Raw genomic sequence first — 15,233 nt, forward strand, 5'->3', positions numbered from 1 at the left:
TAAACGCAATAACTTTTGCGTAAACCAATCAAAATACGCTTTTTGCGATTTTTTTTTTTACCAAACATATGTAGCATGAAACAAATTGGCCTAAAATGTTAAAATATTTTGATTTTTACATTTTTTTGGGGAATTTCATATAAAAAAAATGTTAAAAATATTGTTATTTTTGCAAAATTGTCGCTCTTTTTTTGTTTATAGCGCATGATCAAAAAATCGCACAGGTGATCAAATACCACCAAAAGAAAGCTCTGTTTGTGGGAAAAAAAGGACGTCAAATTCGTCTAGGTACAGCATTGCACGACCGCGCAATTCTCCGTTAAAGTCACGCAGTGCCGAATCGCAAAATAGGCCCTGGTCAGGAAGGGGGTAAAATCTTCCGGGGCTTAAGTGGTTAAAATGGTTCTAAACTCCAAAGGCTTTTTGTTTTCTCTAATACACTTTCTGCATTAGGTCCAGTTCACACTGGTTTGACATGCACTTCGACTTTGAGAGCACATGTCCCATGACCAAAAAAAACAATGATTCCTTATGAGAGCCATCTTAACTGGTTTGACTTGTGTTGGTCCGACTTGAAAAAGGTTCCTGCACTACTTTGGTTCAACTTGGGTGCGATTTCAGCACATAGAGTTGAATGGAAGTCACATCCAAGTCAGGTCACCATCTTAACTTCGATCCGAATTGTGGCATGTGATATGTACTCCAAGGTCAAGTGTGTGTACAATGCAAAATTACAAAAAAACAGCATGCCCCCCCCCCCGACCTCCAAATTTATACCAGGCCCCTTGGGTCCCACACCAAAATAAAAAAAAAAGAAATGGTATGGCCCCCCCCCCCCCCCCCAGACCACTCAAGACCCTTATCTGAGCATGAAGCCTAGCAGGTTAGGAAAATGGGGGGGGACAATAAATCAATTTATCAAAAATGTGTAAATTTGGCGTAAGGTTTCATCCATTCCAGAACAAAAGGAATTGTTTTAAATGGTCAAAGGACAAGTTGCACTTATCTCAAGATCGGATCCCATTTATTAAAGTTGCTTGGAAGTCTCAGAGCAGTCGGTCTGAAGTTGCAGGGCAAATTTGGCATGTGACTTTCATGTCGCACCAGTGTGAACCAGGCTTTAAAAAAGCCTTCCTCTGTCTGTTCCCCTCCCCCTCTTCCATCACTTACCTGACTCCTGTAATGATATTAATTGGATATTTCAAACTTTTTTAACAAATAAAAAAACTGAAAAATTAGGCGTGCAAAATTATTCAGTCCCCTTAAGTTAATACTTTGTAGCGCCACCTTTTGCTGCGATTACAGCTGTAAGTCGCTTGGGGTATGTCTCTATCAGTTTTGCACATCGAGAGACTGAAATTTTTGCCCATTCCTCCTTGCAAAACAGCTCGAGCTCAGTGAGGTTGGATGGAGAGCGTTTGTGAACAGCAGTTTTCAGTTCTTTCCACAGATTCTCGATTGGATTCAGGTCTGGGCTTTGACTTGGCCATTCTAACACCTGGATATGTTTATTTGTGAACCATTCCATTGTAGATTTTGCTTTATGTTTTGGATCATTGTCTTGTTGGAAGACAAATCTCCGTCCCAGTCTCAGGTCTTTTGCAGACTCCATCAGGTTTTCTTCCAGAATGGTCCTGTATTTGGCTCCATCCATCTTCCCATCAATTTTAACAATCTTCCCTGTCCCTGCTGAAGAAAAGCAGGCCCGAACCATGATGCTGCCACCACCATGTTTGACAGTGGGGATGGTGTGTTCAGGGTGATAAGCTGTGTTGCTTTTACGCCAAACATAACGTTTTGCATTGTTGCCAAAAAGTTTGATTTTGGTTTCATCTGATCAGAGCACCTTCTTCCACATGTTTGGAAAATGGCTTTCTTCTTGCCACTCTTCCATAAAGGCCAGATTTGTGCAGTAAAGGACTGATTGTTGTCCTATGGACAGTGTCTGCCCCCTCAGCTGTAGATCTCTGCAGTTCATCCAGAGTGATCATGGGCCTCTTGGCTGCATCTCTGATCAGTCTTCTCCTTGTATGAGCTGAAAGTTTAGAGGGACGGCCAGGTCTTCGTAGATTTGCAGTGGTTTGATACTCCTTCCATTTCAATATTATCGCTTGCACAGTGCTCCTTGGGATGTTTAAAGCTTGGGAAATCTTTTTGTATCCAAATCCGGCTTTAAACGTCTCCACAACAGTATCTCGGACCTGCCTGGTGTGTTCCTTGTTCTTCATGATGCTCTCTGCGCTTTAAAAGGACCTCTGAGACTATCACAGTGCTGGTGCATTTATACGGAGACTTGATTACACACAGGTGGATTCTATTTATCATCATTAATCATTTAGGTCAACATTGGATCATTCAGAGATCCTCACTGAACTTCTGGAGAGAGTTTGCTGCACTGAAAGTAAAGGGGCTGAATAATTTTGCACGCCAAATTTTTCAGTTTTTTATTTGTTAAGAAAGTTTGAAATATCCAATAAATTTAGTTCCACTTCATGATTTTGTCCCACTTGTTGTTAATTCTTCACAAAAAATTACAGTTTTATATCTTTATGTTTGAAGCCTGAAATGTGGCAAAAGGTCCCAAAGTTCAAGGGGGCCGAATGCTTTCGCAATGCACTGTATAACATTCCCAATAAAAAAAATGTAAAAATCAAATTTTTTTCATAATTTTTGGCCAATTTGTATTTTAGTAGGTATGATATACTGTGGGTATATCCCCCCGCACCAATGGGCCTATATTATGCTAGAGGGGAAAATACAGATGCTGTAGTAAAGTGCAAGTGAAATGAGTGTGAATAACCTTAGTAGGAAAGGTTACCTACAGCGCTCGCTTAATAATAAACTATCAAATAAGGTGCATAAATATTAAGATGCAAACAATGCAAATATGGTTCAAAACTAAGTATTGGTGCATAAATGTTTAATGCAAAACAATGCAAGTATGGTTCAAAACAATTTCTATACCAGATAAATACAAAAATATATGCGATTAAGTGTTGTTTTATACCAGTTCAATATAAAGTGCACACTTTAAATAAAATTATTTCATAAGTGCAAAAACTCAAGTTCATATGAAGTGTATGAAACGTATGAAAGTCTCAGGTGCTACACAGTTCATAAATAGGTGACTTCTTGTTCATAAAACATCTATCTCTGTGCAATACAAGAGATAAAGTGCAGGTGCTCTGTGCCAGGCTTCCCAATCAGATTTTGGTGTCACTCATTATTCCACCGTGGGTAATAGTAAAATTGTCTCACTCACCGGAACAAATGGGTCTTATTTGCCTTATGGCATTAAGACCAGATATGCTTAATTGGCAACCAGGGCCAGGATGGGTCCTCCTCCAGGTATGTACCTCAGTTTATTCCAGTAGCAGCTATCGCTCCTCCTTTGCCCTCATCCAGCCGGGTATGGTAAAAGAAGGGAGAGCGCCAGATAGTGCAGTATCGTTTTAAAAAGGTTTTATTTGCACATAAGTAAAAAAGTAAAAAAGTTTCACAGTCAAAGACATGTACAGTAAAAACGCCGTCACATAAGGAGCTATGGAGTGGAGAGCGGTGACTACCGGTTTGCATTCCACCCAGCTCCTGTGACGTCACGACGTGCGTTCCAACTTATGGTTTCGTCACTACGTTGACGTCTTCTAGGACGTAGGTAACCTTTTCCTGCTAAGGTTATTCACACTCAATTTGTATTTTGCCACATATTGTTGGTAAAAAAAATCCCAATAAGTATATTTTGATATATATATGGTTTTTCGCAAAAGTTATCGCGTCTACAAACTAGGGGAAAGATTTGTCTTTTTTTTTTTTTACTAGCAATGACAGTGATCTGTGATTTTAAGTGGGACTGCAACATTGCAGCGGACAGATCGGACCCCTAACTGACTTTTTTTTTAACTTTTGGGGGGACCAGTGACATTACTACAGTAATCAGTGCTAAAAATATGCACTTTTACTGTAATAATGACACTGGCAGGGAAGAGGTTATCACCAGGGGCGATCAAAGGGTTAAATGATAACTATGTGGGGGCCAGACTTGGTGGATGGACACAGGGCTCCTTTGTTCTGAAATAACAGGAACACAGGAGCCCTGTTTCAATCAGTGACAGATGAGCGGTGTGCCGTGTTTACAATGGCACACCGCCTTCTGTCAGTCCCTGCAGCGATCGCTGGGTTCCCTGCGGCCATCGCGGCCTCCGGACCCGTTACTTAGCTGCAGGGCTAGAGAGCGGGCACGTGATCTTGCCACCGGTGGCCCGCATGCACGCCCGAGACCCGCTTTCGTGAGCCGCCGTACAGTCTGCTGCAGTATATCTGCGGCAAATGGTTTTTAAGTGGTTAAATATACAAGTAGTCAAGGATATTCATAAGACTTGAGCGTGCACCTACTTATCCATAACTTAGTATCATACCTTAGTACTACATTAATCAAATACTAGTACTATTAAAGCTTCTTAGTAAACAACAGTCAAAATCTTGAAGAGCCTGTTAAATTTACAGTGGATAAAAAGTCAAAGAACAGCTGTTGTGAAAAATATTGTATTTTGATAAATGTATGTGGTTTAAAATTATGTATAGAGTTGTTCTGGTGAAAACTCTTTCTGTCTTGGTAACAATGGTCGTCAGTAAAACAGAAAGAGTAAAGCTCCCTAACGGGGCCAAAGAAAGCAATAAGGACCTGTCAGGGTTTTTAATCCTGCCCTACGCCACCTAAAACCTATATAAAAAAAAAAGAAAAAGTTTTGGCTCTACATAAACTTCGGTATACAGTATAAATTCCTTATTTCACATACATTTATTAATATTATTTTGTCACAATAACATTCCCATCAAGCTGTCAAGCAAAGATAATGCTAACAGGTGATAGAGCAAACTATGACAGTACCAGGTGAATAAACAGTAGCCATTGACTTTGTTAGTTAATTAGCTAGTTTCTAGTATATTGTCTGCATACAATTATTGTAATATAGTGATAGCTGTCATTTTATCATTTATCTCAGTCCAAAAATTATTTATAAAATGTGTCCTGTTCTAATTAGTAGTAGTTAGCAGAGGCGTAACTACAACCTTAAAGGCCCCGGTGCAAGAAACCATGAAGGGCCCCCCCGGCCCCATTCTGGGGCCCTTTCTCTTGTTTTGTAGCAGGCCCCCACCTGCCATCTTGAGGCCCCTACATGGTGATGGAACGCCAGGTCCCGGTTGCAAGTGTGACCTCTAAGACCCTAGTAGTCCTGCCACTGATCTTACTATTACTAGAGGGCATTTTAGAGGATGTAAGGGAGCACTCTAGAAGATATAAGGGAGCACTCTGGAGGTACTAAAATAGTACCTGCAGAGTGCCCCCTTACATCCGGTTGTGGTTGTGGGGATGGGTGGCATCAGTGGCAGTGGTGGGATCAATGGCAGTGGGGGGGATTAGTGGCAGAGGGATAATGGTGGGGGTTGAATTAGTGGAAAAGGGATGGTGGTGGAGGGATGGGATCAGTGGCAGAGGGATGGTGGGGGGATGGGATGGTGGTGGAGGGATGGGATCAGTGGCAGAGGAATGGTGAGGGGGATGGGATGGTGACACTGGCACTCCCTGGCTCTCAATGTGAACCGATCCCCCTCCTTGCTCAACGCTCTTAGCCTGGCTTCACAGTGCCTCCAGTAGCAGCTCTCCTGACATGGGAACTCTGTCTTCACATTGGGTCACGCAGGGGAGATCTCCTCCCCCTTCACTCTACTGGCCCATCAGCTAATCAGCTGACTTTCTTCTCCACCCGACATGGATTTGCTTGGAGGAATGGGCGGAGCACTATGCCAGTAGCAGTGAGTGCTCACTCAGGCACAGTGAGTGTATAATGTCCCTACTGACATGATGCCTGCAATTAGCGGCAGTGGTGGGTGGCGCCCACAGTGTACAACTATGTCCGGAAAATATTGCCCCGATAATTGCCTAGAAGCGGCGGCAGTGGGCGGCCAGCAGGCCTCCCAACAGTGGCGGAACTCCAGGGCCCAGTCGCAAGTGCAACTGTTGCAACCCTGGTAGTTCCACCACGGGTAGTTAGTGTTCCCTAGTTTACTTGATGTATATTGCCATAGTCCATGACATCGTATTAGATAATATACAGTGTCCTCTTCTGTGGTGTATAGTGATATGGAATGCCTTCTGTCTTCCCAAGAAAATCTAGCTGTACAGAGATCCTAGCTCCTTTAGGTAAAAAGCCTGGAATTTCCAACTAAGACAACCTGTTAGAGCACTACTTGTTATAATCAGCAGTGTAGCTGTTGACACACTAGCGATAATGAGAATGCATGATCCCAAGAAGCCTTTTTTTTTTCTTTTAGAGATCTTTTGACATTGAAAAAAATTTCCCGAGGATGGATGGTTTAATTTTCCCTTAAGAAATGGCTGCATTCCTTACACAGTTTGTTCATTAAAAGTAAATGTCATCCCTGTCCCTAGAAAGTAGCAGTAATAACAGAACAAATAGTTCAGTCCCTTAATTTAAATTATACACTTTATTGAATAGAGTAGATCATCATTCTCTGTAGGTATCATTTCTCACTATGTTTACCTGAAATGGCTAACACAACATTTTACCATGGTTTCAGTCTCCCCAGCAGTCCAACTATTAATGTATGTTGACACTGACATTGAACGTGTCCATTTTATTGACAGCTGTGCTGGCCTCAGATGGACACAGTGTTGTTCTAGAAGAGATACCAGATCGAAATGCTGTGGAGCTTGTGGTAAATGGAGAGACTGTATTTCAGTGCAACATTAACGATCTTGATTTTGGTAAGAAAAAAATGTAATATTTATTAAAAAGTGTCTTTTATCTATGTACATTTAATAATATTTGAATTTCATTGCTGCTATGGGGTAATATGCAAAATTTTATGACAGTTACAGTGGGTACGGAAAGTATTCAGACCCCCTTAAATTTTTCACTCTTTGTTATATTGCAGCCATTTGCTAAAATCATTCATTCTTCTTCCTCATGAATGTACACATAGCACCCCATACTGGCAGAAAAACACAGAATTGTTGACATTGTTGCAGATTTATTAAAAAAGAAAAACTGAAATTTCACATGGTCCTAAGTATTCAGACCCTTTGCTGTGACACTCATATATTTAACTCAGGTGCTTTCCATTTCTTCTGATCATCCTTGAGATGGTTCTACACCTTCATTTGAGTCCAGCTGTGTTTGATTATACTGATTGGACTTGATTAGGAAAGCCACACACCTGTCTATATAAGACCTTCCAGATCACAATGCATGTCAGAGCAAATGAGAATCATGAGGTCAAAGGAACTGCCTGAAGAGCTCAGAGACAGAATTGTGGCAAGGCACAGATCTGGCCAAGGTTACAAAAAGATTTCTGCTGCACTTAAGGTTCCTAAGAGCACAGTGGCCTCCATAATCCTCAAATGGAAGATGTTTGGGACGACCAGAACCCTTCCTAGAGCTGGCCGTCCGGCCAAACTGAGCTATCGGGGGAGAAGAGCCTTGGTGAGAGAGGTAAAGAAGAACCCAAAGATCACTGTGGCTGAGCTCCAGAGATGCAGTCAGGAGATGGGAGAAAGTTGTAGAAAGTCAACCATCACTGGAGCCCTCCACCAGTCGGGGCTTTATGGCAGAGTGGCCCGACGGAAGCCTCTCCTCAGTGTAAGACACATGAAAGCCTGCATGGAGTTTGCTAAAAAACACCTGAAGGACTCCAAGATGGTGAGAAATAAGATTCTCTGGTCTGATGAGACCAAAATAGAACTTGTTGGCCTTAATTCTAAGCGGTATGTGTGGAGAAAACCAGGCACTGCTCATCACCTGTCCAATACAGTCCCAACAGTGAAGCATGGTGGTGGCAGCATCATGCTGTGGGGGTGTTTTTCAGCTGCAGGGACAGGACGACTGGTTGCAATCGAGGGAAAGATGAATGCGGCCAAGTACAGGGATATCCTGGACAAAAACCTTCTCCAGAGTGCTCTAGACCTCAGACTGGGCCAAAGGTTTACCTTCCAACAAGACAATGACCCTAAGCACACAGCTAAAATAACGAAGGAGTGGCTTCACAACAACTCCGTGACTGTTCTTGAATGGCCCAGCCAGAGCCCTGACTTAAACCCAATTGAGCATCTCTGGAGAGACCTAAAAATGGCTGTCCACCAACGTTTACCATACAACCTGACAGAACTGGAGAGGATCTGCAAGGAGGAATGGCAGAGGATCCCCAAATCCAGGTGTGAAAGACTTGTTGCATCTTTCCCAAAAAAACTCCTGGCTGTATTAGATCAAAAGGGGGCTTCTACTAAATACTGAGCAAAGGGTCTGAATACTTAGGACCATGTGATATTTCAGTTTTTCTTTTTTAATAAATCTGCAACAATGTCAACAATTCTGTGTTTTTCTGTCAGTATGGGGTGCTATGTGTACATTCATGAGGAAGAAGAATGACCCTAAATGATTTTAGCAAATGGCTGCAATATAACAAAGAGTGAAAAATTTAAGGGGGTCTAAATACTTTCCATACCCACTGTACTTCACTAAATAAGGCCCAATATGTGTACTTGTGCTAATACAGCCTTTCTCAACCTCGGAACAGTGGAACAAAAAATAAAAATGGCCAGAAAATAAACCCCAACAGTGAAAATTGCAGTGCCCCTCACATTGATGGTCAGTGGAAACGCACCTTATATTTGTAGTCGGTGTAATGGTCCAATACATTGGTGGTCAGTGGGAGAAGAACCTCTTATAATAATGGTTAGTGGAAGAAGGACACATTGTTGACCAGTGGGAAAAACTTTCCCCTTATACACAGGTAAAAATATAACTTATATTAGTGGTCTATTGCTCAATGAACCCCTAGCAACGTCTGGAGGAATCCTAGTGTTCCATGGAACTCTGATTGAGAAAATCTGTGCTAATACAAAACATTACCCTCAGCCCACACAAGCATTCATCTTTGGTAGCTCTGTTCATGAAGAGGAAGAAGAGGTGCACTGCATGTGAAGATTTTGACTGTAAAACCACAGCAATTTTACTTGCAGTGAGCCGGCGGTAGGGGGCGGTTTGGTGCGCAATTTATTTGTACAAACTTTATTTTAAGTGACACTTCATGTCGCTGTACAGCTGCATGGTGTGCCATGCTGCTTTATAGTAGTGATTGTCCGATATCGTTTTTTTGTTGCCGATACCGACGTACAAAAAAAAAAAATGTTTTTTTTTTTTTTTATTTGACAGGTACTCTTGTGGAGGGATTCGGGGGTCTGAAAGACCCCAAACCCCTGCTCTGCACTTAAAAGCATTCAAAACGCCAAGTTTGGCTGTCATTTTTTTAATCTGGTGCCAGACAGTACCCGGAAGTGATGTCGCTCATGACATCACTTCCGGGTTTTTGCATGGAGACCCCGATCAGAGCCGAATGCGGCTTTAATTGGGTCTTCGGCGGTCGTGCAGGCTGGTTGCCCGGGTCTCCCGGTGGGACCGGAGACCCAGGCAGGCCGCGGAAGCGACGTCCCCTCCAGCTCCTTGTAATGACAGCCAAGCGGCTTCTCAGCTATGGACGCCGGTACCAGGGTGATGCCTCTAGCTGCAGGTATCACTCCTGTACAAGCACTTTCCCGAAATATCAGCAATATCGGTCACCTTGGTGGCCGATTCCAATATATCGGGGAAAGTGCATATCAGCTTCCGATATATCCATACATCCTGTATGCATTTTATCGCAGATCACTGCAGTGCAGCTTCAGGCTGCATTTCAGTGTGAATAGGAAATATAGAAAACACTTGTTTTCTGTTCGCCCTAGAGGTGACCTGCATTTTCCAAGGTGGAAAACCGCCAGTTACCGCACTAGGGTGAATTGGCGCTTGCTGTGGAGTGAATGCTACAATGTGTTTTTTATTTTTCCTGGACTGCTACCAAAAGTAGCCATGTAAGAGCAACAAACGACTTGAATAGTTATGTGTAGAATAGGATCTGAGATCACTTTGATCTTGAAAAGCTATAGAGAGATAGTAGAAGCTCTGCCTCTCTTTTGGCTTATGCTAATGGAGATTCAAAATACCCATGTACATAAACCCTAAACCAGCGCAAGTTATTGTGGAAGAGAAAAAGCGGTTTTTTTTTTGTTTTGTTTTTTGAGTTTTAAATTTTTTAATTTCTTTGCAGAACTCACAGTATAAAGAAAACATTTCTATAAGATAAGGCCCTCAGATCACTGGCACGCTCTGGGTGGTGCTGTGGGCAAGACAAGGACGCTCCCCCATGCAGCTGTACAACTAGAACTCTGCGTGGATAAGCTCCAGTCAGTCACTAACCCTTCTGCCAGCAGGCATGAAGGGTTAAAGTATATCTAAATTCAAAACTTTTTTTTTTTGGTAGCTTTGGATAGAGTGCGAAAACTTATTTTTCTGTCTGCATTCAATTGGGGAGCTTTCCCTTGGAGACACAACGTGAAGTGAAAAATCCTTCCAATAGGAAGACACCTCCATTTTAGATTTCCCATCATTATATGTCACTATGACAATGGTCCCCAGGACAATTAGAGGGTTAAACTTCCCAGAGGTGACAGACAAAACCTGACAGAGGTTCTAACCCCTCTCCACTCCATCCAAATCTAAAAGTCTTAGGTTTAGAAACACTAAGCAAATGTGTGCACTACACAGCTAACAAAAAACAAGAATGAAACAAGTTAATGAGACAAAGACATGGAACAGACTGTGTTGCAGGCTGGCACTTCTTGGGCCAATTATTCTGGATACATCAAGGGGAAGCAGACCGAGCCTGAAATGGGCACTCCTAGAAAGGTACTTGGGTAGAGTGCCCTTTTTCCATGCTGCCTCAAATCCCCTGACATATGCATCAAAACCAGTATTCTATTTTCAGCGAATGGTGTAACGCACGTAAGGGACCTCCACATCTTCTCCAAGATCATTGTTACAACACAGTTCGAACACCAGTGCTTTAACGTGTTTCCCAATCTTCTTCTTTGACACTCTAGTCACAATTTTTTAATTGTGATTAAAAAGCGATTTTTAATGGAGAGCAGATACCACTATCTGCTCTTTACATTACACCGCAGTGTTTACACCATACTGAGCCTGCATTTTATGTGGCATTTATAGAATGCAGGGCATGTTGTGGAGCCCACAGTTCTATCAAAGTGTTCTCCTTTTTTTTCTTATTCCATAAAAGAAATCACACGGCTTCCCCAATCAATACGTTTAAAAATAGTGCTTCACTTGTTTTAAAAGCTGTGCTTTTTTTTATTTTTTGCCTTTCCTTTTTTTTTAAAGGCTCGTACGCACTATAAGAAAATCAGGCGAACATTTTCGTCCAAAGAATTTTCGGACGATTTTCATATAGTGTGTACACAACTTTGTACAGCCGATTCTGACTTTTCGTACGACAAACTCCAAAATTATTCTCGTATTCGTTTAATCTGTACCATTTTCCTACAATTTTAATACCATTAACCACTTAAGCCCCGGAAGATTTTACCCCCATTCCGACCAGGGGGTATTTTGCGATTCGGCACTGCGTGAATTTAACGGACAATTGCGCGGTCGTGCGACGCTGTACCTAAACAAATTTGGCGTCCTTTTTTTCCCACAAACAGAGCTTTCTTTTGGTGGTATTTGATCACCCGTGCGATTTTTTGATCACGCGCTATAAACAAAAAAAGAGCGTAAATTTTGCAAAAATAGCAATATTTTTCACATTTTTTATATGAAATTTCCCCAAAAAAAATGTAAAAATCAAAATTTTTTAACATTTTCGGCCAATTTGTTTTATGCTACCTATGTTTGGTAAAAAAAATCGCAAAAAGCGTATTTTTATTGGTTTGCGCAAAAGTTATCGCGTTTACTAACAAAGGGAAAGATTTTTGTCATTTTTGTTGTTTTTTTTTTTTTAACGCGTAATGGCGGCGATCTGCGTTTTTTTTTTTTTGCGGTACTGCGACATTGGGGCGGACAGATCGGACCCTTGACTGACATTTGTGACACTTTTGGGGTTACCAGTGACATTTCTACAGTAATCAGTGCTATATATATGCACTGTTACTGTAAAAATACACTGGTAGTGAAGGGGTTTACTTTATTTGGGAGGGAGGGGCTCTGTGTATCCCTAGGGGCGTGCTTTCTACTGTGATTGGCTGTGGCTTGAGCTGTAAGGACACTGATCAACGGATCTACATACTAGATCCGTGTGATCAGTGTCTTTACAGCGAGGAGAATGACAGGTGACTTGTTTACACAAGCTGCCTGACATTCTCCCTCTCCCCTGCCGATCGCCGAGTGACCGGCGGACATCGGGTCCACTGGTCACACGCGCGGGGGGGGGTCCGTGACCACGCGGGAGCAGGAGCGTGCCTCCGGCGGCGCGCGCTCGCTCCCTAGACCCTCACAAGCTAGTGACGTAGCCCTACATCACTTTGCCTGTGAGGGGCTGACTGCCGACGTAGATCTGCGTTAGGCAGTCGGCAAGTGGTTAATACCAGACAAGAAAGACTGCGCATGATCAGAAACAATAAAACAAAAAAAAAAAGTGTTTTCTGTACAAGAATTTTTGTACAAATTTTTGTTCATCGGTTCTGATTTGCTGTGAAACAACGAGGAAAATCGGACGATCATTCACCCGATTTTCTTACAGTGTGTACCCCACTTAAAAGCATTGTAATGGCTGTGGTAAGACCATACCCCTGCTTTTAAATTGGCCTCTTAGTAGCCCCACCACCAAGTTTAGGTGCTGCTGTCAGAATGCAGTGTCCTTGGGAGATGATTCTTCCATCCACCTCATTTGTGTGGATGGATGAACCTGTTATTTTATTTTTTTTTTTTTAATTCAACTTGTTGGCTTAAAAAAAAAAAAAAAAAAAAAAAAAAATGAGCTTATGGCCAGCTTTTGATCACATAAGGGAATTTTTTTTCATTATGGCAAGACCAAGGTATTTTTTTTGTACTTTATGTACAGCTTATATTAAATTTACACAAAACAAATAGAAACGATCAATTAGTGACTAGTTTCTCTGTGCTGAAATTTGTTTTTTGCAGGAGGTGATGGACTACTGGACCCACTTTGTGAAGATGCAAGACAAGCAGTGATGAAGGCTTACTAAAAAATCTATTGTATCCACCTGCAACCTTATATTCTCCATCTAGCTCTGTAACTAATTTATTTACAGAAAACTAATGTGCTGAATTTAACCTTACAGTTGGAAATAAAAGTAAGATTTTAATAAGACTTTTCTAGTGCATTGATACTTTTTGAAAATTATGCAAAAGAACCGTTTACCATACAAATAACATCAAAATTAGTGCCATCAGCCAATCACCCAAATTGGGCTCAAAACTCAAGCAATTTATGTCTACACCACAAACTGCCAAACCACCACAATAAGTCTTGTGTTAAATAAACACTGTCACCTCACCCATGCAAACATTTTTATTTATTATTAAACATTTTTTTGCACTATTTTCCAGTAAAATTCTGCATAAAACACAATATCAGTATTTTTTCAAAATGCTACTTGAGGAATAGCTTGGCATATCAACTTTCATTAAATAAACCAAGCTGCGCTAAAGCAATAAAACAGTGCTGTGACCACACGTGTATATAAAATTATTAATATGAAAAATTATTGTGAAAAATTATATGAAGAGTCCATATAGTCTCTATCCAAATGAATTTCTCAATGGTAATGACAGGAATCTTCAAGTGTAGTGGGACCTCCACTGGTAGTACAAACTGCTACGGAGTGTAGTGAATAGTGAGCCAATTAAGGGGATTTCACTCCCAAAGCCTCTGAAAGATAACTCTCTTATGGGTTGATTATTCCACTGTGTTTCAAATGTCCTGGACCATGAGTAGCCTCAACCGATATAAGACCATACACATAGGAAAAAAGATATGGAATCCCATAGCGTAATACTGATATAAATTATGTAAAACGTAGGAGGGAAACTAAAAGGTGTGCAGGATATATAATGTGACAATGAATCACACACAAAAAAAAAAAAAAACTGTGAAGGATTCATAAAGTGATAAATTCAAAGAAAGGGATTCCACCAAAGTATCCACCACTGAGTGTGCAAACTGCTTACCAGATATATAATATATAATCGCCAAAATGCAATAATAGATGATACAGGCACTATGATCAACTTCAAGAAAAGTAACCACCACCGATAGTGCAAACTGCTTACCAGAGGTAAAATTGAAATTGCAAAGTGAAAAAATGGACAATCCAGGTGTAGACCAGACTCCACCTAATACAAACAGTGACCGCCACCCGAAGCTGCAAACCGCTTACCAGATATGAAGTGTATATAATGCCAAATGGAATTGGGTACACCCACGGTCTCATATGCTCCAGCAATCCAGTAACGAAAAGCTCAATAACCTCCAATGGTAGTAAATGCAGGTCACGCAGCATGGGCATCAATCGCCAGGTCACATGTATAAAATAGATATACACCCCATAGCGTAAAACTGCATAATTTATTAAAATCAAAATAGAAAAAAACTTACAAACATCAATGAGGGGAGAGCGTGTAGAAGGATATCAAGCCGCCGGCCAGTCGGCTCGTCCGCCCGCCCTTGGTCTCACTCAGATGACGTCAGCACGCCACGACCGACGTACGTTTCATCAAAAATTACATTTTCAAGGTTATCAACTTTCATGGCTTCATCCTCCAAGCAATTGAACTCAGAGCTTTACATTTAAAAAATATATCACAACATGTAATCTAATAGGTATACATTTTTTTTTTTTTAACCCAGGTAGAGGAAAAAGAAAGATAGCACAACTTCAAAAATTATTTTTGGGTGCAATTTCTTTGTCATTGTATTCAGTTAAAGAATATGAATCATTGGCAGTTCTAAGGGGGCCCTCTTCATCGAGCCTTTGGAAATGTACAAAAACCCAAAAGAGCACAACTCAGTGGTACTATGTTCAGGAAAAAATTATGCATAGAATTGGAAGCAGACTCTTGTTTCTTAATAAACAGACTATTACTATTACTACATAGTTACATAGTTAGTCAGGTTGAAAAAAGACACAAGTCAATCTGGCTCAGCCAATAAAAAAAAAACAGTAATGAAAACCCAACCATACAATCCCATATACACAATCCTATACCCGCAGTTGATCCAGAGGAAGGCGAAAAGTATGACTACTACTACTATTGCTTTTAATAACACTATCACTATTCAGCATAAATTTCTTCCTGAACATAGTA

General features: G+C 41.2%; 1 protein-coding gene across 1 annotated transcript in view; it reads left to right on the forward strand.

Moving 5' to 3' along the window:
• Positions 1-13,234, forward strand: part of LOC309562576 (UPF0728 protein C10orf53 homolog) — a 60,294-nt gene extending 47,060 nt beyond the window's left edge. Inside the window, exons 2-3 of the mRNA XM_082266825.1 lie at positions 6,668-6,787; positions 13,047-13,234. Coding sequence (XP_082122951.1) covers positions 6,668-6,787; positions 13,047-13,111 — 185 coding nt within the window. The 3' untranslated portion in view covers positions 13,112-13,234. The remainder of the gene's footprint in view (positions 1-6,667; positions 6,788-13,046) is intronic.
• The last annotated feature ends 1,999 nt before the right edge of the window (positions 13,235-15,233 follow it).

The sequence above is a fragment of the Pelophylax lessonae genome, assembly GCF_965119305.1.
Source record: "Pelophylax lessonae genome assembly, chromosome: 9".
In the NCBI taxonomy this organism is placed as follows: Eukaryota; Metazoa; Chordata; class Amphibia; order Anura; family Ranidae; genus Pelophylax; species Pelophylax lessonae.